The sequence below is a fragment of the Castor canadensis genome, chromosome 3 (assembly GCF_047511655.1).
Source record: "Castor canadensis chromosome 3, mCasCan1.hap1v2, whole genome shotgun sequence".
In the NCBI taxonomy this organism is placed as follows: Eukaryota; Metazoa; Chordata; class Mammalia; order Rodentia; family Castoridae; genus Castor; species Castor canadensis.
The window spans coordinates 32008970-32032938 of record NC_133388.1 but is presented as its reverse complement, the minus strand read 5'-3'; the positions used below and the strand labels follow the sequence as shown (position 1 = coordinate 32032938).

The 23969-nt window shown below is 39.9% G+C and overlaps 1 protein-coding gene across 9 annotated transcripts in view; it reads right to left on the bottom strand.

Moving 5' to 3' along the window:
- Window positions 1–4491: 4491 nt before the first annotated feature.
- The window catches only part of Mlh3 (mutL homolog 3), a 28877-nt gene continuing 9399 nt past the window's right edge, over window positions 4492–23969 (bottom strand). For 7 of the 9 annotated variants that reach the window (XM_074067520.1, XM_074067517.1, XM_074067518.1 and 4 more), the window contains 9 exons: window positions 23049–23153; window positions 22552–22624; window positions 16287–16358; window positions 15440–15551; window positions 13602–13761; window positions 9794–9817; window positions 9624–9702; window positions 7649–7800; window positions 4492–5761 (listed from right to left, as the gene is read on the bottom strand). In XM_074067520.1, coding sequence (XP_073923621.1) covers window positions 5639–5761; window positions 7649–7800; window positions 9624–9702; window positions 9794–9817; window positions 13602–13761; window positions 15440–15551; window positions 16287–16358; window positions 22552–22624; window positions 23049–23153 — 900 coding nt within the window. In that variant the 3' untranslated portion in view covers window positions 4492–5638. Of the gene's footprint in view, window positions 5762–7648; window positions 7801–9623; window positions 9703–9793; window positions 9818–13601; window positions 13762–15439; window positions 15552–16286; window positions 16359–22551; window positions 22625–23048; window positions 23154–23969 lie in introns of those variants that run through there. The other 2 variants (XM_074067519.1, XR_012446087.1) reach the window with 2 other exon arrangements.

Here is a 23969-nt window from a genome sequence, read left to right as displayed (position 1 = left end):
ATAAATACTGGTACCCTTGAAATTTCACAGATGTGCTTCAAAACCATTTTCCAGAACAATCTTGCATCAGTCTTTGGGTTAACAAAGGCCGCCTATCACACGGCTCCATTATTGAGCTGTATGGCCTTACTAACACTATACTGCTCTGCCATGGATGGTACCAGATGGCGATGAACTTATAAAGGCACCACACTGTCCACCTGTCCTTGCAAAACCTCCCTCTGTAGACATGCCCCTAGCTAACTAAGCAAAAGAGCTATTTTTTTGTGTGCGTGTGCAGTACTGGGGTTTGAACTCGGGGCCTTCACCTTGAGCCACTCCACCAGCCCTTTTTTTTGTGATGGTGTTTTTGAGATAGGGTCTCGCAAACTATTTGCCCAGGCTGGCTTCAAACCACGATCCTCTTGATCTCTGCCTCCTGAGAAGCTAGGATTTTAGGCGAGAGCCATTGGTGCCCGACCAAAAGAACTATTTTGAAATGGGGTTTGGAAATGGTTTATATCTGACCTGCTTTTCCTTGTCATAATAATTATTATTACATATTACTAGAGATGGTGGGGATGAAACTAAGGGCTTTGTGCATGATAGGCAAGTGCTTTGCCACTTAGCTATAACCCTAGCCCTTGACTTGTTTTTTATTCACCAAATAGCTTTTCCAGGATACTGTGCAGTGGCTAAGCAATTATTGTTAATAAAGAGCTTCGGTCTGGGCTTTCAGTCTTCAGCCACTCACAATGCAGGGCACTGCACTTGGAGGAGCGCTTGCTGGATGTTTCTAGTAAATGTTGAGAAGGATTCTTTGTTTTTTTTATTTGCCTTCAGGCATGGTACATTTTAGAATTAAGACCTGCATAGGTGGTTGGCCGGGGAGATGGTGGAGGGTGACCTAACCAACATATAATGTAAGGTTATTCAGAGTTGTACCAATGAATCCCCTCTGTACAATGAATATATTGCTAATAAAAGTACCAAATAATAAATGGGGGAAAAAAGAATTAAGACCTGCCTAGGGAAGAAAGATGTTACTTAGTGGTAGAGGAAAAAAAACTTGACATGATTCATAAATTCATTATTTATATACAAAATTCCGCAGTTAAAAGTAATGTAATGTTGAATAAAGATATAGCTAATAGCAGTAGCTAATTCCAGACTGCCTTTTTTCTTTCTTGTAGCACTGGGGTTTGAACTCAAGGCCTCACACTTGCTAGGCTCTCTTACTGCTTGAGCCCACTCCGCCAGCCCTTTTTTATGTTGGGTATTTTTTAGATAGGGCCTTGAAAACTATTTGGGCTGGCTTCAAACTAAAATCCTCCTTATCTTTGCCTCCTGAGTAGCTAGAATTACAGGTGTGACCCACCAGTCCCCAGCTTTTTTTTTTTTTTTTTTTGACCATTACTGGACACTGGACAGTCTTCAGTCTTGCTTTTGAAGTAAACAAGAGCAAGTTGTAAGGCTAAAGTTAGGCATGGCTGTGTCCAGACTGCTGTTCGTGTCATACCAGCCCACTCCTTCAGTGCATTCCGACAGGTAAGACCCTCAGTTCCCCGTGGCTTCATCAGGTTGTCTGAACATCAGAAGAGTCTGGATGAGGTTGAGCATGGTGTAAATGGGTATGGGGTGAACATGACCCAAGGTTTGAAAGTAACAAGTTATATGACAACCTTCCTTCTTATATTCCCCACAACCTCTGAGTCAATACAGTTTGATGGGATGCACTATTTACTGAAGCAGTGAGCCAACAGAGAGGTGAAGAAGGAAAACAGGTTTATTGGGTGCAGAGTATCCTTTTCCTGTCTGGCCCCACCTTTTCACTGTCTTGCATTTGATGAGCAATGGTGGCTGAGAAAGGGTACAAGCAGGTGTGAAGTGCAGTGGCGAATGTACCAGTTGGTTCTGTCTCTGAGAGACAGCATCTCTCTATGCAGCCCAGGTTACATAGAGAACTTGAGATCATCCTGCTTCAGACTCCTGAGTACTGGAATTACATGTGTGTGCCACTGTGCTGTTACTAACTCTGTGTGTGTGTGCCAGGCTTGTACCTTAAGCTTTGTTGTACTGCCCTGTCAGGGCTCTTTGGAAACTGCACTCAGCAAATATCTGAACTTGGCCTTAAGCCCCTTCCTGCCCCGTCTTGGCTTTTTTCACTTTGTGCTGCCCATTTGCCTGTTTGCTGGAACCTCTCCATTCTCTCTGCTCACTGAGTTCCAGATCCCAGCTCAGTTGTGATCCTGGCCAGAGCCGCTCCTTTTGGCCCTCATTGTAGCCTAGTCTGCACTTTGCCTTAAGCTTTTCTGATACCAGCTACTGCTGCCATCCACAGTCATAACTTATAGTAGGACTGTTATCTCCTCTCATCTCAGTAATAGTGAGCTAAGCAGGGCTCAGTGACCTATCCACTTGGAGGAAGTTACCATATTTCCACCTTTGGTTTCCTTATCTCCCTCACTAAATCTAAATCTCTTCAAAGTAGAGGTAGCCATATGCATCTTTATTGCTCAATAAATTTTGATAAATGTTACTAGAAATGGAGCTCTGGAGAATGGCTACATTTCATATCACATTTCCAATTTTGTTTGGAAATTACTAATGCCTCCACCAACCAGAATGTAACAGTTGAACCACTAGATTTACAAAATAATGAATTCCTAATAAATTAAAAATATTAACATGAGCTGGGCACTGGTGACATACCTATAAGCCTAGCTATTTGGGAGGCTGAAATTACGAGGATCACGGTTCAAGGCTCAGGCAAATAGTTCAGGAGACCCCCATCTCCAAAAATAACCAGAGCAAAATGGACTGGTGGTATCCCAGTACCACCAAAAAAATTAAATACCCAACACATAAAAAAAGGGCTGGAGGAGTGGCTCAAGTGATAGAATGCCTGCCAAGGAAGCATGAGGCCCTGAGTTTAAACCCCAGTACTGTCAAAAAAATTTATATATGACAGTGTGGGGTAATAGTGGGAGGGAATATGCAATTTGAAGTCTCACAGTCCCAGATCTGAATTCTTGTTCTCTTAGCTAAAGAGCTAAGTGTCAACATCAGCACTTTCACTGTTAAAAAAAAAAAAAAAAAGGGAGGCTAACTTTCCAAGAGGATTGATTAGAAATAGTAGTAGAGGGCTGGAGGCATGACTCAAGCAGGAGAGTGCCAGAGCTTAGCAAGTACAATGGCCCTGAGTTCAAAACCCAATATCACCAAAAAAAAAAAAAAAAGGGATTAGAGATAGTGTATACCGAGCTAGGTTTGTTTATCGGTGGCGGAGCACATGGTTAGCATTCATGAAGCCCTGGGTTTCGTCCCCAGCACTGCTTGTGCACAAAACACACAGTAAAAGAAGAAACAGTAGAGTGTACAAAGCACCGAGTACACAGTTCCAATAAATGCTAACTATTCTTGTTACTGAAGTCAGGAAACTTGGACAACACTTTCAGCTGTATCAATTACTATCTGTGTGGTCTTAGACAAACCACTTAATATTTTCAATCTTAGTTTCTTTCTTTGTAAAAACAAGAATAACACCACCTTATCTCACCAATTGTCAAATTCAGATGAGGTAAGGAATGTGAGACGTTATTTTATAAATCTTAAAATACCATACAGGTGTCAAAAATTACTATCACATTAGAAAAATAAACGTATCTTTGTTCTTATGGCACCTGAGTTAGAGCAAAATAAAACCCTAATAAGCAATAAAAGTTATCTATTAGATTTTTCAGCTAATGTGTTTTTTTTATGCTGATGCATGCTACTGAGTTTTAAATTATTAAAATAGGATAATTATCTCTTACACTGCTTGAGTCAGGCTAGCCAAGAAGACATAATTCATGAGAACTTTTTTTAATCCTCTGCTACTCTCAAGAAAACAGTAGTTTGGGATTATGTAGAGTAAAACTTTCTGAAATCTCAGCCATCAGTCTAGTTAAGAGGTATTGTAACATTCTGAAACCACACAAATTGGTCTGACCTAAAAGGATTTTTCAAATTCCTGGGGTATTTGGCCACCCTGCAGCTTCAGGCTGAGGCTGAGTCACGACTCAGCACTGCCCTGGAAGCAGTTCAAGTACAGCCTTACAAATCCCCTGAAAAGCCCCACTTCTATATTTTAAGGTCATGGCTCCCAGTCTTCAAGCCCCATTTGTGTGGATTTGGTAGCAGGAAGGCCATTTTTAGACTGGGGTGCCTGTTCTTCAGGTCCCAATGACGTTACTACAAGGATCCCCTGAAAAGTGAGTTCAGCAACTCCCACAGCTGCCCCTCAGGCCCATGCTCATGAAGGCAGCACTTTCATTCCTGAGATTCATTCACTCCAGGACAGCTAGCAAACAAACTTTCTCCCACAGCTTACATTTGTTTCTTATATTAAAAAATGAGAAAAATAAATTCATTGATAGGCCAATTTGAGCAGGCTGGTCAGAAAATGATAAGGAAGAGAGTCTCATCGCAACATCTTAACCAATGGTACAACATTAACTGCACCAATTGCAATAAATATTAACAGCTGTTTTTTAATTATTTGAGTCCTGTTGGAAAAATACAGATTAAGGGTGACATAATGAGCATTTGCAGAAAGATCAGTCTTGGTCCCAAGTGAAATTATAAGGCCATTAGATAGGCATAATGAAATAAAACCAAGATGCAATTTGAAAGAGACCAAAAACCTTTGTCTCCTGAAAGAAAAGTAGTGTGGAACATATCTGGTTAGGCTAAAAGAATAAACGCTGCATTTTGATATGATAATTGTTTTTACATAAAGAAGCACTTTATGAAGTACAAAGAAATTATTTAAAAAACAAGCTTGTAGTATTTTTGCCATTTTACTGGTTCAGGATATGAACATTAGTCTGTTTTTAAAAAGCAATAAAACAAAACTCAACAAAAAAAATAGGAAAAGGTCTTTAAATTTTCTCTCTTCTATCTTTGTTCATGTTTCTTTTTATCAATAGTTTCTTTATTAATTTACTTTTTTTTTTTTTTTTGAGACAGCGTGGGCCTCAAACTCACAATCCTGCTTCAGTCTCCTGAGTGCTGTGATTATAGATGTGCACCACCATGCCCAGCTTGCAACAGTTTTTAATCCCTAAAATAATTTAAGCAAAGTCCTGCAGGTAGACAGTCAGGGAATGTTTTTATGCAGAGCAGAAAAACTTTAAGCCTGCAATTCAAAATGTAAAGAAGCAGTAGAAAGAAGTAAAGACTGAGGGACAGGAAGGACAAATGGTGAAGAGTGGAGGTTATGGGGGTCAAAGAGGGCAGACTCTGCCCTTGGGGTTTACCACCAGCCTACCACATAAGGCAAATTGGGAGGCTGTAAAAAAATTGCACAAAAATGAAAACCACACTCTTCAAACATAAGCCAACCTACCAACCAATCATTATATTTTATCATTAGGTAAGTTACAAAAGGTGGATATTATACAGTAACCTCCTGTGTCCATGGATGCAGATAAATGAACTATGGCTTGAATTCCAGGTGGCTACTCAGCCAAAGAGACCATCTGCCGAAGAAAAGACATGAGAAGCAGCACATGGTGCACAGTGCTGACTCGGCTGTGCTGCTGTGTGCCACTCATGCTCTCTGCTCAGAAGCACACAGTCAATCCCTTTGGTTGCGTACAGATCAGTAAGTCTGTTCTTATGGCGGCTCACAGGGAGGCATGGATTGCTGCAGGCTCTGCCTCGTATCACAGCCTTCTGCTTTTCCAAAGAGACGCCATGCCTGGGCCATTTTGCGAAGTTTAGCAAGATTGGGTTTTATCTATGGGAAGAAAGAGAATAACTCCAATTAGTGATAGGAAAACCCTGTAGCATAGAAGTGTTCCCAAGTGTGGCTCTCCAAATCTGTTTAGGTTTCTAATTTCTGGATTCAGAGAATATTACAGGGAGTTCTTTAGGATTAGTGAGAATGCAAGTTTTAAGTCTAGATTCCCTTCAGTAATTGGGATAGAATTTCTCTCTCTTTTTTTTTTTTTTGTCATGTGAAATAGAGTTGGGTTTTTGTTTTGTTTTGTTTTTTTGTGATACTGGGTTTGAACTCAGGACCTATACCTTGAGGCACTCCACCAGCCCTTTTTTTGTGATGAGTTTTTTCGAGATAGGGTCTTGAGAACTATTTGCCCAGGCTGGCTTCGAACCATGATCCTCCTGATCTCTGTCTCCTGAGTAGCTAGGATTACAGGCGTGAGCCACCAGTGCCTGGCGAAATAAAGTTTTAACTCATTTTTTCCTTTTCTTCCTTCCTTTCCTTCTTCCCTCCCTTCGTTCCTTCCTTCCAGACAGAGTCTCACTATGCAATACAGGCTAACTGGAAGTAGCAGCAGTCCTGCATCAGGGTCAGATGTGCGACACTATCACTGGCTTAACAAAGTGGTTTTTTTTTTTTGTGACACTGGGGTTTGAACTTAGGGCCTCACGCTTGCTAGGCAAGCACTTGAGCCACTCCATAAGCTGTGTTTTGTGTTGGATATTTTCAAGAACTATTTGCCTGGGGCTGGCTTCTAAAGGTGATCCACCTGATCTCTGCCTCCTGAGTAGCTAGGAGTACAGGCCTGAGTCATGGGTGCCTGGTGACAGAGAGTTTTAAGTACAGTAAAATCAACTGGATGAATCAGAATATATGACTACCTGAAAACTGCATGTAAGAAATGCCTTTACAGTCTTTAGCAGGAAGGATAACCAAAAGAAAAGATCTGGAAAGCAGTAACATGGACGTTTTTATGCACACGTGTCTGTTTCATTTAAGATTATAACAAGAGCCAGGCGCTGGTGGCTCGCATGTAATCCTAGCTGCTCAGGAGGCAGAGAGCAGGAGGATCATGGTTCCAAGCCACCTGGGCAAATAGTTTACAAGACCCTACCTCAAAAAAACCCATCACAAAAAAGGACAGGTTTGGGAGAGGAAGGGGGTGGGGGGGGTGGGGGGGAGAAATAGCCCAAACAATGTATGCACATATGAATAAATAAAATAAATAAATATATAGATAAAAACAAAAACAAAAAAGGACTGGTGGAGTGGCTTGAGGTGTGGGTCCAGAGTTCAAACCCCATTACCACAAAAAAAACAAAAAAAGATTATAGCAAGATTGTAGCAAAAATAGAAAATGTTCTTATCTTAAACCACCTTTATTGTACTATGTACACTGTTGTTCATAGGCTGCTGAGTAATGTGTGGTTCCCTGCCTGATGATCTTCAAATTGCGGCTCAAGAGATCCTTAGATCTGTCTGGCTACAGTCACAGGTAATTGTTTCCAACATATACTATTAAAGAACTGGATGTTCAGGCTATATTCTGCCAACAGTGAGTTTGCTGTGTTTCAACCAGCTTTTTGTACCTCTAGGAAGCACTGCATCTTATCAAACCTAGAGACCATGGGCAACTGATGTTCAGGATATGTAACTCTGTATATGTGTTAAGTTTAAAAATACAAAGTCATCATTTGGATAATCTCTGATAGTTTAGTCAAAGCTCCATTTTGAATGTGAGCTGGAAGACAAGATGGGTGAGGCTTTAAATCGAGACTTCCAGTGCTCTTTTCAAAATGCTCATTATTTTAGAAAGGATTAAGACAGATTATATTTGGATAGCAGAGCTGGAAAAGAAAAAGATAAACTTTGTTCCTTCCTGCTCCTCTTATTCATCGCTACCTGTTTTTCCTGGTCCAAGTGGTCCAGATCAGCTAATGGCAGCATGGAAGGTCTCCCATGAGCACACTGGAAGGGCAGCTGGCACCAGGACAGAGCTTCTATAAGGCGAGAACTCTCCTCTAGGCTCAGGTCATCATTAAACTTAATGGCCCCTAAATGAAGAAAGAAACCAGAAGGTTATGGTGTACATGGTAGGAAACCAATACGACCCTGGGTCAGAGCCAAATATCTGGAAAAAGTAACACATTTCTTAGAATTCTTTAATGTGGCTTTAATACTGCTTGAAATGGGTACTTACAGCCGTAGATGAAACTAAGGCCTCAAGACTGACCTCCTGTCTCTTGGCTTTTCCTTAGTTTCTTATTTTATTGGGGTTTGAACTCAGGGCTACACACTTGCAAAGCAGGAGCTCTACTGCTTGAGCCACACCTCCAGTCCTAGGCTTTTTCTTTTTTTTGTCTTTTCTTTTTTGGTGCTGGGATCGAACCCAGGGCCTCACGCATGCTAGGCAAGCGCTGTACCACCGAGCTACATCCCAGCCCCCTAGGCTTTTTCTTATGGAGTGGTTATCTCTGATCCTTGTAGGAGGCATTCCTTAGCTTATTAGGATCTTCCTTTCAGGGTTTTTGTGTGTGCCTACACCTTGAGCCACTCCACCAACCCTTTTTGTGATGGGTTTTTGGAGATAGGGTCTTATGAACTATTTTGCCTGTGTAGGCTTGAAACTGCAATCCTCCTGTTCTCTGCCTCTTGAATAGCTACGATTACAGGTGTGAGCCACCAGCGCCTGGCTAGGGTTTTTCTTAAAGACATAAGGGAAATATTTTTCCTACTTATGGGCTTGTGAAGTTGAAGTCATCTTCCATCCATGGATTGTCCAATAGCAATCTCTGACTGGTTCCTTACAATGCCCGTTTTATTTACTTCCTTTTTCTAATTTCCATCACAATCTTTCTAATTTAAATTCACATACTGTTAGAACTTCCTTTTATTCCCACATTAATTCACTCAATCAATAAATATATACTAAGTGTAAACATTGTATTAGGAGCTATGCCAGGCAGTGAATGAGCTCTACCCTCATGGAGCTTATTGTCTAATGGGGAGACAAACATTAAACAAATAATGTTTAATGTCTATAACAGGAAGACCAAACCCAGTTTAGGAAGTCAGGGAAGGCGGTTTTGGCAGAATATTTTTATGTTTTTTTCAACACCAGGACTTGAACTTAGGGCTTCACGCTTGCTAGGCAGGCACTCTTACCACTTGAACCATTCTATCAGCCCTTTTTGTGTTGGGTATTTTTGAGATAGGGTCTCGCAACTATTTTGCTAGGGTTGGCTTCGAACCACGATATTCCTGATTTTAGCTAGGATTACAGACATAAGCCACAGATGCCCAGCTTGAAAGGTAATTTTTTAGGTACATTCACTTTCTTATTTAACAAAGGGGAATGGCAGATCCCTACTCTGAAGCCATAGTCATTTTGTAGTCAGGGAACTAAAACCTCCAGAAAAATCAAGGGAACCATTCTAAGGTGCCCTGTAATAGGAGGTGGCTCTCCTTGGGGCTGGGTGTCCTGGGCACTGTGAGTGGAGTGGCACAGGCTTAGATGTGGCAGCTGTGGGATAACTGCTAAGCTAGGGAAAAGCAACTCAGGCAGAAAAACTAACTGTGTCAGGCATTGAGCTGGGAAGCTTCTTTCAATTCCACACCTGGGCTTGGTGTGGGAACAAAGCATGAAGGGCTCTTGGGGATTTAGTTAGCTAGGATATGGGGGTCTTCTAGCCTGGGTCAGGGTAGGCAGGCATGTGGTGGCTTAGCTATGGAAGTTTTCAGCTGGAGTGGGCAGGCGAAAAAAAAAAAAAAAAAGAGGTGAGCAGAAAAGTACCTTTTGACTCTTTCACAATCACTGTGACTGGCCAGTGCTCAGCACACAGTAATAGGACTCACTGGCTGGCTGTGCAGAGCTTACCATGGCAGGCTTGGGAGGCCAGCACCTTTTGGACAGTCAATGGCAGTGTCCCTTGGATGCCTCCTGTGGTTTGGAGCAGCTGTGTTATTAATAGAAGAAGGAAATCAGACAATGAGGCCTTTTGTGTGTGGCAGCTCTGTGTAATACCCCAAAATTAGAGAAACACATACCTCTACTTGTTCTCGAATAAATTCCTACAAAACCAAAAGGAAAACAGGCATCAATCCATGGTTACATTGTACTTGCCCTCTGACCGTTTACAAAATATCCCATTTTCTGCTTTAAAATATGCCCCTGAAGAAAAGCCTATCAGTAGCATACCATCTACGTACAAATTTGTTGTAAGGCTGTCTGTCTGTATTTATAATCTTGGCCAGAACAAGTGTAATATTACACATAGCTGAGGATAAATATACAACTCTGCACTTTGTGCTCAGTCTCTTGTTTAAATATTATAAACATAATAGTCACTTTACCGCCAATAGGCTTTTAAAAATTGTTGTTGGGGGGATGATTCTCTTTAGGTCAAAAATCCTATTTTCCAAAGCATTTTGTTGAGAAGTTTCTCTTCCCTGCCCTCATATATCTGGGTTTACCCTGGGGTAGCCTTTTGTTTTTTTGAGACAGGGTCTCACTGTGTAGCCCATACTCACCTTGAATTTGAGATTCTCCAGCCTCTGTCTCTCAAGTGTTGGGATTACAGGCATGTACCACAATGCCTGACTCCGGGGTAACCTTTTCAATAGCTATATCACTGTGATACTAAAATTTACAAAAGAAATTCAAAGCTGATACTACTTAGTGCTACCAATTTGTTTAACCTCTGGAAGTAAAAACTGTTTTGAGATATGGCACATTTAATGATTTATTTTTAAGAAAACACAGGGATTTCTGGGTGTCGGTGGCTCACACCTGTAATCCTAGCTACTCAGGAGGCAGAGATCAGAAGGATTGTGATCTCTGCCAGCCCAGGCAAATAGTTTGCAAGACCCTATCTCGAAAAAAATCCATCTCAAAAAAGGGCTGGTGGAGTGGCTCAAGGTGAAGGCCCTGGGTTCAAGCCCCAGTACCACAAAAAAAAAAAAAAAAAAAACCCCAAAAAAACATAGGGGCTAGAGGTGTGGTTTAAATGGTAAAACACCTGCCTAGAAAGCATGAAGCCTTGAGTTCAAAACCCCAGTACTGTCAAAATAAAGTACACAACACACACACACACACACACACACACACACACACACACACACACACACAAAACCACAGAACTTCTTTCTTTACTGATGGAAATGGCTATATAAAAATCAGTTTCCTAAGATTATAACAGGGAGATTTTCTTTTTAAATCAGACTCAGAAAATTATCTCCCCTCCTTCCTATATATTCTAGTCTGTCACGTTTATAAATGAGCAATTACCAAGAACTGGGTGGAAAACACCACATTGTATATACTTTGTTTCTCTGTTTTAAATTTTGAGACAGGGGTTTCCCTGGGTAGCCTAGGTTGGCTGTAAACTCCTGATCCTCTTGCCCCAGCCTCCTGAGTGCTGGGATTAGAGATGTGTACCACCACACCCAGCTATACATTTTAAATGTATCTATATTTTCCTAAACAAACCTAAACTAAAGACATCTCATAATACCTGCTGACCCACAAACAAAGCTTAGTACGGATAGAAATCAAACCTAACCTCTTTGCTATTCTCTCTTGTATATCCGGGGCTGTAAAAGTTCAGTCCATAGGCCCAGTAAGGAAGAAGGATTTTATTCTCAGTTCACTTCATATTTCAGTGGTTCAATTAATGTTAGATAACTTAAGTAATGTTTAAAAGGCTCATTCATCAGGATAGAACACAGAACTTCCTATAAGGACGTATCAGTGATCTCCAAGTGCTAGGATTCAAGTAGCTTCCTCTTCAAAACACCAAATTGTTCCAGCTTCTTCCAAAATCAACAAATTCTCTCTTGATCAGACTGACAGCATAGTTACAATTTTTCTGAAACCATAAGCTTTGTTTTAATTTGAAATAAACTCCTTAACAGTAGTTTTTGAAGTTAATTCAGGGAAAGTTTTATTATAATTTTCTGGTTAAATTTTTAGAGATTGAATTATGATGAAAGAGTCTAACAGATCCTATCTTTTGGATTGAAGACAATTTTAAGCAAGAGTCTTAGAAGAAATAAGCTCTGTGGAGAGAAAAGAGCTCTGCTGACAGAAAAGCCAAAGCTATTGGATCAAAGGTGATTTCAGAAAGGGTAAAATCAAGGTAATCCAAAAGCTGACATTGTCAACTGCCTCTTGCTCTTGAATTCTTGAATGCCTTCTCACCCTTAGCCTACAAACATGCTCAAGTCTCTGGTCTGAAAGCAAACAAAAATGCTTCCTCAGCCTTCTCTCCTGCCCTACACTTCTCAACCACCCCTAATCTTTACTTATCACACAAATCTCCCTTCTGGTATGTAGCCAGAGTTCTTTTGTTTGTTAAGAGTTTTGTTTTGTGGTGCTGGGGATCAAACACAGGGCCTTGCACATACTAGGTAAGCATTCTTACCACTAAGCTACATCCCCAGCCCTTGTTTTTTTCAGACAGGATTTCTCAAAAAACCTGGTATTCCAAGCTGGCTTGAAACTTGCAGTTCTCCTGCCTCAGTGTCCTGAGTGCTAGGACTACAGCTGCACATCACTTGGCCTGAGTTCTTGAAAGGGGGCATCTAGACCTGGCCTCCTTTCCACCCACTTTGCTTACTCCTGATCCACTGCACTCTGTCTTCTGCCAGACTCCATCCCCCAGGAATGATCGTCCAGAATAACCAATGTATCTAATGGCATCCAACTCCAACTTTTAAGCCTTTACATTACGGCTATTATTGACTATTCTGCTTTTGCTTACAGCTTTCCTTAGTTTTAGTATTTTACTTTTTCTTGGATTTATTCCTTCCTCAAATATTCTCAATCATCTTTACAGTTTCCTCTTTTACCAGTTGCTTTCCTGACCTTTGCCAAAACATATACACTCTTAACGGTGTTGCATAGGCTCCACCTTTTGTTTTCTCCCTTCCTTTTCATATTCTCTCTGGATCAAACTCAGTTCTTCCAAGGCCTTCTCTGGCTTCTGATATTCTGAAAGTGCACATGCTGTTAACGCTGAAATAGATATGTACAGCACAGATTTCTTTCCAGGTGCAAGATCCATGGTCTGCCTACTCACCAGCTATCTTTACCTCAAGGCCAAATGTGTCCTATGCATGGACATTGTAATCTATTTCCCCCCCCCAGGGAGCTCTTTCTCCTTCATTTCTTTTCTCTGTCAATGGCTCCATTACCTTCCTGTCATCAAGCTGGAACCCTCAGAATACTATTCCGTATCTTTTTTTCCTTTATTAATTATTTTTTGGCAGCACTGGGATTTGAACTCATGGCCTCATACTTGCTTAGGCAGGCGCTCTTACCTCTTGAGTCACCCTGCCAGCCCTCTTTACTCCTTTATTCCTTTTAGATTTAATTTTATTGTTCATCAGGACTTCTTGATTCTGCCTCCCTAATTAAATCTCAAATATATCCCTCCTTTCCATTCCCACTACTCCTGACATAGTCAGGGTCTCATCCTCTCTTATTTCCACCAGGGGAACAACCTCCCAACTACTCACCCTGCCTCCAGTCTCTCCCAGATCAGCCTATCCCATGGCTTATCCAATCTATATTCTGATTTTTATTTTAGACATTACTAAAAATACCTTGAATTTCTAGACAAATGGTAGACTGAGTTGATGTGCATTTGCCTGTGCTCCAAGTAGAGAAAATAAGCAAGAAGGGAATAGAAACCTTAGTGACTAAAAACAGGCACAGCTGGAAAGAAAACTTCTGTAGATATAATATATGGTAAATAACAAAAATGTGTTGAATAAAGATGCAGGTAGAGAATCTCTAGACAAAATGTGAGGCCATTGTTATTCACCAATTTCAACAGTGGAAGCTATGTCTTACCTCCACAATACTCTTGGTCACAGTAGATCTTCCTCTTCGAAGTTCATTGGCTTCTCTTTCTACAAAACAGAGCGGTACTTTCCCCACAAGGACCAGAGAATTACTAGTGTCTGGAAAGATAAATCCAAGGCCCAGATCTTCTAGATTTTTGTGGTAACACCTAAGGAGATAGCCTCAGATGTAAAAAGTATAATTTCACTCACATTTCAGAACTAGTTCCAAATACTTGATAGTTTCTTAAAAGCTGCCTTAAGCTTTCAAGCTTGTATTGTTTTATCAAATTTCCATTTTGAATGGTAGTTCCCCCTTGTCCATGGTTTTAGTTACTCACAGTGGACTGTGTGATTAAAAAATTGAAGCCGGGCGCCAGTAGCTCACACCTGTAATCCTAGCTACTCAGGAGGCAAAGATCAGGAAGGTCATAGTTCAAAGCCAGTCCCTATCTTAAAAAAAAAAAAATCACAAAAAAGGGCTGGTGGAGTGGCTGAAGGTGTAGGCCCCGAGTTCAAACCCTAGAACTTCAGAAAAGAAAAAAAAACTAAATGAAGGGGAGGCTGGGGTGTGGTTCAAGTGGTAGAGTGCATTCCTAGCAAACACAAGGCCCTGAGTTCAAACCCCAGTACTCCCCCAGAAATAGTAAATGGAAAATTTTAGAAGTAAATGGTTTCTTTTCTTTTTTTCTTTTAAATGTTGGGAACTGAACCTGGGATCACATGTATGCTAAGCACTCTACCATTGAGTTACATGCCTAGCAAATAAACTTGAAATTGCATGCTGTCCTTTCTCCAACGGATCCACACTGCCTAGGCCACACACCTGTTAAGTCACTTAGCAGCCATCTCCTTTATCATATAACTCCTTTGTGCTCAAGTAACCCTTATTTTACTTCCTAATGGCCCCAAAGCATAAAACATGAGAGAGAGATCAGCCCTGGTAACATGTGGCAGTGCTTCAGAGGATATAGGAAAAGACAAAGTACACATAGAGCCCAGTAGCATTTGAGTGACTACTGTAGAGTAACCTTTATTTTTTTCCATTGAGAGAATCAATTTGTTTCCAAATCTTTTTCCTAAATGTGTACTCTTAACTGAGGAACTGATAATTTCTTGTCGGTATTTAAGGGAATTTGGCACAAAGAACAGGTCTGAGAATGTTTTGAATCAGCATTAAAGCAGGGAGGTAACAACACCAGAACTGAGAAGTCCTGATTAATGGGGGATATAAACAAATGAATCTGCCTCTAATATAAATTATGCCCCAGGGAAAAAGATGTATTAGCAGTAGCATATTCCCAAACCTGAAATAAACTGAGGCAATTCTCTTTCATTTTCAATCATTTATGCTGCCCAGAAGTGGGAAAATATCCAATCTTGTTATTAATCACCAAATGACCTGCCACTTCCTTGCATCTAGTGTTTTACTTTCTTCCTAATAAAATTATGTAAGGAAGAATCTAGAATGAACCAAGACAAAGAAGAATGGAAGCAATTACTGTGCTAACTTTGCTTTCAGAAACAGCACAGCATAAGCCCTTGACTGTTCCAAGAAATGGGAAGGGTATTCTAAGCCAACTGCTGGAAAAAATTATCAGGAAATTTTATCCTATACTCAATAGCTGTGATATAATGATAATGAAAAAAGCTGAATTTGGATTGAAAGACCAGCCTTTGAGTGCCTGGTCTACCACTTAATCACTGTTATAATGTAGAACAAACCATGAAAAATTTCTTGGTCTCCGTTTCCTCTTCTGGACAATGGAACAGCTCTTCTGCAAAGACCTCACAGAATTATTTTGAGAATTTATACTGTTGCCATCATACCTTCCTGGAGGTACTAACCGTAAGAGTCTCCTTTGTTCCACCGTCACTGTTACCTCTAGTGGGGGAATAATGGTGGAAGACAGTAATTTTTTTCGACCAGAGCCTTGTGGTTGTTGCTTCTCATAAGAGTCTGTTGGAAGAAAGATAAGTGGGTTAAGAATAAAGAAGGAAAGGCTTCTAACTCAGTTAAAATGAAGCATGGTAAGGGAAGGCCATGTTAAAAGTATTTCACTGCTCAGTAGTGTGTTTAATGTTCAGTTCTAGACTTTGGATTCTATTATTCACTTCAGTTATTTTTCAGGTAGGATCTTATGGGTTTTTTGGCTTTTTTTTTTTTCAGTACTGGGGCTTAAACTCAGGGCCTTCACTTTGAGCCACCAGGGCCTTCATGGTGAGTTACTCCACCAGCACTTTTTTGTGAAGGGTGTTTTTGAGATAGGGTCTCAAGAACTATTTGCCTGGGCTAGCTCCAAACAGCAATCTTCTGATCTCTGCCTCCTGAGTAGCTAGGATTACAGGTGTGAGCCACTGGCTCATGCCCAGCAAGGATCTTGTGGTTTTGATTGGGGCCTTGAATTGTGATCCTCCTACCTTGGGCCTCACTTGTAGTTGGGATTACAGGCATATACTTTTATGCCCAGCTTATTGGTTGAGATAGGATCTCTCTACCTTTTTGCCCTAGCTGGCGTACAAGTGATTTCCACCTCCCAAATAGCTGGGATTAAGTGTGAGCCCCTGTGCCTAGCTCTTAAATTTTTAAGCATACAATGCATCTTCCCTCACAGTCACAGTGAGAAAAACTCTTTCAGGAGTATCAGTCCTGCTGGTGAGTCTCAATTTTTTCTAGTTGCAGACAGATTCTTACCAGTAATGAGCTGCTCTAAACGGACACGCTCATGGGCAGCATGCTGATCCACCAAGATTAGCAGGTTTCCACCTACAAAACCACCAAGGATTACCAGAGTTTCAAATTCTCGGATCAAAATTAGAATAACCATGTTGTGTGAGGGGAGGGAAAAAGCTAATTTAATCTACTTAACAACATCAGCATAAGAGAAAATATAGAGAAATAATTCTTTTATTTCATAAAATATTACGGTGAAAATGGTATTTTTGAAAATTTATCAAAAAGTCTTTGGTTTATTAATATTTCATTTATAAAAAAGATTAAAGCCCTACATTTCTAATGTTCAAATACTGGCTTTGCTTTATTAATTCAACTTTAATATAATTTAGAATTATTAGAAAACACATTATTATAATCGGTGGACCTTGGTTTGCTACTGTTTGGAAACTCATGAGGAATATACTTCTTTTATACTTTAGATCAGAGGCCAGGAAATTTTTTCCATGAAAGACAGAGGAGAAATATTTTAGGTTTTTTGGGCCAAATAGTTTCTGTCATGACTACTCAATTATTCATTCTGAGCCAAAGCAGCCACAACAATATGTGACTATTGTAGCTGTGTTCCAATAAAACTTTATTTATGGACACTGAACTAAGAATTCCATATAATTTTACTGTGTCAAGAAATTTTCTTCTTTTGTTTTGTCCCCAACCATTTAAGGTTATAAAAACCATTCTTAGCTCCTTGGCTGTAAACAGATAGGCACTGGCTAGATGTGCCCATAGGCTGCAGTTTGAACCCCACAGGACTGGGGCTTCCCAAACTCTCCTAGGTGAAGGGATAACCTGGAGCTTATTCAAATGCAGATTCTAATGCAGGTTAGTGGTGGAACATGGGTTCTGCAGTTCTAACTTTGGACCATCAAGTAAAAGCCAGGACACAGAACATCTGGTAGTCACACCTATAGAGAAATCTCCTCATGGACAGAGGATGATTCTTGATGACATTTAGTATACCATTTAAGATTGAAATGTTATTGCTTTTGGCCTACATCTTGAGGTTTATTTTTACTGGTGTTACACTGAAATGAAATCTCTTGAATTTGATCAAAATAGATAATGCCAATTTTTTCCTATTTCTACCGAAAGATTAAAAATTTTTTCTAGGACACTGTTAAATTCTGACAAACTCATGGCAAGACTTAAAGAAAAAAAGGAAATAAAGTTTCTGACAGTATGTCCAACCACAGGAATCGTCCCTAAAATGTTAAATATTAAATTCCTTTGAGGGTAGGAGGAATTACAGCTGGTTGCAGTGAATACTGAACATCCTGTAATGGGCAAAACAATGGAATAAATCATAAACTCTGAGGGAGTGACCTCAAACTTGAAACCAGACCCAGCGTGAATTGCCAAGAGTCAGGGACCCTCTGAAATCATGCTATACCTGACTGGGAGAATGGCCATTTATCATCTCATTGTCTACATAGTGTTTATGACATCTTTTTTTTTTTTTTTGTGGTACTGGGGTTTGAATTCAGGGTCTCATGCTTGCTAGGCAGGCAGGCACTCTACAACTTGAGTCACTCTGCCAGCCCCATTTTTCATTTCTTGAATGAAGCAGAAGATAGAAGGTAATTTACTAATGTCAGAAGTTGTATTTTTGATATTCCAGCAGAATAGAATAGAAGCTTCATGAGGACAGAAATTCTTGTAGGCATTCAATATAAATTTTGAATAAAGAAATGAATTCTTATTCCTTAGGGTGATATAACTGTATTATATTGTAGACAAAAATATGCAACATAAAATGCCAATATGTAACATTAGTTTCACTGTAATTTAAAATAGTAATATATATGTCCATTAAAAATACACAACTGCCAGGCACCAGTGGCTCACGCCTGTAATCCTAGCTACTCAGGAGGCAGAGATCAGGTGGATCACAGTTCGAAGCCAGCCTAGACAAATAGTTCCCAAGACCCTATCTCGAAAATACCCACCACAAAAAATAGGACTGGCAAAGAGGCTCAAAGTGAAGGCCCTAAGTTCAAGCCCCAGTACCGCAAACAAACAAACAAACAAACAAACAAAAAACCACACAACTATCAGCTGGGTACAGGTGGCTCATGACTGTAATCCTAGCTACTTGGAAGACTGAGGTCAGAAGTTTAAGGCCAGCTCAGGTAAACAGTTCATGAGACCCCATCTCCAAAACAACCAGAGAAAAGGGACTGGAGGTGTGGCTCAAATGATAGAATGCCTGCTTTGGCAGTGTGAGTTCAAACTCTAGTCAAGGAAGGGAAGGGGAGGGGAGGGCAGGGGAGAGGAGGGGAGGACTGGGAAGGGAGGGAGGGAGGAAAGAAAGGGAAAAGAAGGGAGGAAGGGGGAGGGAGGGAGAGAAGAAAGGGGGAGAGAGCGAGGGAAGAAAGAAAGGGGGAGGGAGGGAAGAAAGGAAGAGAAGGAAGGAAGAAAAATGTATTTACTAAGAGTACTCTTGTACTTGTGGCTTTCTGGTTTCTTTTCAGAAAAGAATACTAAGAATACTCTTTGACTTCATCTAACTAATCCAATAATAGTATGAAATCTCAAGAGAAATTTAAATAGTCCCTTTTGCTTCTTTGAACATTCACAGATTTTGTGCTTACACTCATCTTGAGTGCCATTATTAAAAATTTAGGGTGTGGCTCAAGTGGGAGAGTGCAAGCATGAGGCTCTGGGTTTAGTCCCTAATAGCACAAAAACAAACCAAACAAAAGCAAGAAAGAATTCCAACTAATCAAAACTTAACAAAAAATCTATTAATTTTCTGAACTAGTAAAACTATGGGAATTTGACCACTGATCCCATATTTATGATAATTCTGACAGAACTTTAATTTGCCTTTGATCTACTAGACATCACTAAACAAGGTAAAGGGGAAGGTTTCAAAATACAGAGGACTGACTGCTTTCAACTTTGGAAGCACTTTTCTTCAGGTCTAGGAATCTGCAGCCAACCCTCTACTTCCACTCAGGTTTCAGGCTACTTGGCCTTTTGAAGAACCTTGCACTATCAAGCATTGTTTGGACAACAATCTCTTCTCCCTGAGGGGACCCATTCTAGGACCTCGGTGGATGCCTGGAACTTTAGATAATATCAAACCCTAAAGAGATTTTTTTCTATTCATATAAGCCTTTGATACAGTTTAATTTATACATTAGGTACAGTAAAAGATTAACAATAATAAAACAGAACAACTGCAACAATATACTGTAATAAAATTGCCAGTGTTACTACTTTTGTGCTTTGAAACCATTATTAAGTAAAATAAAGGTTGCTTGAATACCAGCACTGTGATACCATGATAATCAATGTAATAATCTAATAATATAAACAGTTATTAAATGACTGTTAGGCAGGTAATATACATAGCATGGACACACTGGACAAAGGGATAATTCACATCCTGGGTGGGACAGGATGGTGTAAGATTTATCATACCACTCAAAATGTGTGAAATTTAAAACTTAAGAATTGTTAATTTCTGGAATTTTATGTTTAATGTTTTCTGATCTTGGCTGACTATAGGTAACTGAAACTACAGAAAGTGAAATGTAGACACGGCAGACAACTACAATTCTGCTCAAGATTCTATTATTTATTTATTTATAGCAGTAATGGGTTTGAACTCATGGCCTACACCTTGAGTCACTCTACCAGCCCTTTTTGTGAAGGTTTTTTTTTTTCCAAGATAGGACCTTGTGAACTATTTGCCTGGGCTGGCTTTGAACCCAATCCTCCTAATCTCTGCCACCTGAGTAGCTAGGATTATATGCGTGAGCCACTGGCACCCACCTTAAGATTTTCTCCTTTAAAAAAGACAGTCTTTTCTCATGTGCACACTTACCTTCTTCTAGTCCCTTTCTTCCTTATCTCAGATTTCTGAGTCTCTCTTTAAAGTTTCCATCAGCATCTTGTCCCATCTCTTCTTTGAAACAGCTCTCTCTGATCACCAATGTCACAAAACTGAACAGTTCTCATCTTACTAAACATCTCAGCAGCATTTGGCATGAAGTCCTAGCCTTGCAATATAACATTCTTCTGTTTTCCCCATTTCTCTTGCCATTCCTTCACAATCTCTTTTGCTGGGTCACAGTTTTCTACTCAAATGCTAGAAGTATTCTAGATTCAATGACCAACTTTACACTAACAACTCAAATTTGTATCACCAGGTCAGAACACTCTAGTTCACACCTGTAACATCCAAACATTCTTGCCATTTCTTCTTGAATACTTCAAAGAAAATTTCAATTAAACTTACGATGTTTACCCTCCAACTTGCTCCATCTCCAATCTGGTCTTGCAACATCATACACTCAGTTATGGAGGTCAAAAAACTAGGAGTCATGTTTGGTTTACCTCCAAGCCCCAATGACACTATCTCCTGAGCATTTTCCCAATATGTTCACTTCTCCCTAGACCACTATGGTTCCAGCTAACCAACCATTTCTTAGATATTGTAATATTCTCTGAACAGTCTCTCTGGAGTTCCTGGAGCTCCAGCTCATAGTCCATGCTCCACACTGCAACCAGAGCAATCTTTTAAAAATGTAGTATGGTGTGGCATATACCCCTAAAACACCACCAAAGTCAAAAAAATAAAAAACAAAAGGGGGGCGGGGGAGGCCTGCCTAGCAAGTGGGAGACTCTGAGTTCAAACCTCAAATACATTGAAAAACAAAAATAAACAACAGAAGAAAAAACAGAATGAAGAGAAAAAAAACCCCAACCTTCAATTGTTTCCAGTTGGTTGTTAGAATAAAGCAAAGCTGGTAACCGGCATTTAAAATTGACTCCTAGCTATTTCTCTAGCCTCATCTCCACTTTACTGCCCTGCTTCTGCTAGCTGAAGGGGAGGAAATCACAAGTTGCATATGTTATTCAGTCCCTTATTTGACATAATGATACTTTAGACCTCATTTTACCAAGAACCTTTCCTGGGCTCCCTAACAAAACTAAATCTCCCAGTATGGGTTCTTATAGCATCTTCTACTCCATTCTATTTCTCCTCCATAAGAGATATAGTTGAAATTTTATGTTTGTATAATTATGTCTTTTCTGCACATCTATCTTTTCCCATCACTGTATCCCTAGGACCAGGTATAGTGCCTGGCATACAATAGGCACTCAAACAATATTTGTTGAATGAGTTAATGTTATTTACAAACTGTTACTGTTTTATTAAAGCAGGTCACCAAGCAATTCTGTATAACTCTTGATAAATCTAGCAGAATCCATTATATAATCCTCCTAATGTTACAGAGGGAAAACATGAAAACATTATTAAAAAGTTAACTACATGCCGGGTGCCAGTGGCTCATGTCTGTCATCCTAGCTACTTGGAGGTAGAGATCAGGAGGATCACAGTTGGAAGTCAGCTCAGACAAATAGTTTGTGAGACCCTGTCTTGAAAATACCTAACACAAAAAAGGGCTGGTGGAGTGGCTCAAATGGTAGAGTGCTTGCCTAGCAAGTGTGAGGCCCTGAGTTCAAACCCCAGTACATCCCCCCAAATAAAGGTCAACAATATGAAAATATTTTAAAAAGTAAATGTAGCCAAGGCACTGGTGGCTCAGCCTGTAATCCTAGCTAATCAGGAGCAGAGATCAGGAGGATCATGGTTCAAAGTCAGCCTGGGCAAATAGTGGAAAAACCCTTCACAAAAAATAAGGCTGGTGGAGTGGCTCAAGGTGTAGGCCCTGAGTTCAAACCCCATTATTGAAAAAAAAAAAAAAAAAGTGAAAGATGAAATTTCCCTTTGCCTACACTCATTTTCACTCCCAAGGCAACTACTGTTAATAGTTTAATGTATATTTTATGTATGTGTGTGTGTGTATGTTTATAAAACTAATGTACTTTAAAACTTGTTTCATAATATTCATAATATTCTTAATTTAGATCAGTTTTCACTGAAATTCCATTGTATATCAAAAGTGACTTTATTTGTATTTATTTTATATTTTTGGTGAGACTGGGGCTTGAACTCAGGGCTCACACTTGAAAAGCAGGTGCTCTACCACCTGAACCATACCTCCAGTCCACTTTGCTTTGGTTATTTTGGAGATGGGATCTCGAGAACTATTTGCCCAGGCTGGGCTGGAATGGCAATCCTCCCAATCTTGGCCTCCCAAGTAGCTGGGATTACATCTGTGAGCCACTGATGCGGGCCCAAAAGTAACTTTAAAAGAAGGTTATCAGGAGATCAACTGGTTTATTGATTAAAGCTAACCTCCATTCTTACCTGCTCTGCCATTCTCTTCCATCTTAGTGCTCATTAAACAGGCAATAAATTTGTTATCCACTTGCTGGAGAACCTGCCACACATTCAGATAAGTGGTACAACACCAAATAAAAATTAACAAGACTGATCTGATAGAGACAAAACCTTACTTTATTTTATGCTACAACAGTCATATCAAAGCTGAGGTAAGGTGCTACTGAATCTGAGGGAGTCTTAGGAAGGATAAAAGAATGGGCAAGTAGAGTGGTCAGAGGACAGGAATGGAGGGAGACCACAGAGGAAGACAGACCAGGACATTTCTGCAATTATAATTAATCCTTTGCTTTTCTTCTGATGATAAAATTTCCAGTAAGATTAACATAAAAACAACAAAAACAAAACAGCAACAACAAAAACCTCATGTGCCTTGACCAACATGGTCTCTATCATTAAATAATAGAATTTCACAAAAGTTAGTGTAGCTTAAGCTGTACCTGGATTTCAAAGTCAAGTTTTACCTGCACTGAATGAATCATTTCTTTGGTGAAACGATAGGGATACAAGATGTTGTGAATTTTAACAGCTAAGCTCTCAGCCTGGCCACTGCTTACATCAACAGCAACCTAGAAAGACCCAGCAAAACATCATTTGCATTTTAATTTTTTATGTTTGCAGAACTGTTTTTACCAAGAATCCCAAAGCCCTTTAAAAACATTCACTTTCATATAACCTACCAGAGGTAGGTTGAATTCAAGGAATTTACAGATTCAAAAGGCTCTAAGAGCCAGCCGCAGGAGGCAGAGATCAGGAGGATCATGGTTCAAAGCCACCCTGGGCAAACAGTGCCTCAAGACCCTATCTCAAAAAACTCTTCACAAAAATAGAGCTGGTGGAGTGGCTCAAGGTGAAGGCCCTGAGTTCAAGCCTCTTTTTGTGGTACTGCAAAAAAAAAAAAAAAAAAAAAGGAAAAAAAGAAAAAGGAAAAGACAAAAGCCTCCAAGAATAATTATCTTAACTAGCAAGTTTTGTTTATAATCAAAATTGCCAAAAAAAACCAATTTGTGTACACTTCATCATCAAGTCCTTGGTAAATGCTAGTCCATTACCTGCTCTCATTAACTCAGTACATTTTGTTATAACACTCTGAGGACAGCACACGCACCCAGGTCCAGTGACAAACTGTCCCTCCAATAGAAGACTCCCTACTTTGCCTAGTGGTAATGGTTTTATTATCACCATCCTGAATATTTTACTAAAGCTGTGAGTCAGGGTAAATACATTCACTATTTGCACACTGATTATACATGTTTAATTCAAAATGCCTGAGCTTCCAAAATGCTGACTTCCTTATCTCTACTCATTAATGGAAACATTAATTTCCAAATTAATTATTTGGAAGCATACCTAGTTTCCATTCATAATTACAAATTAGTAGTCAT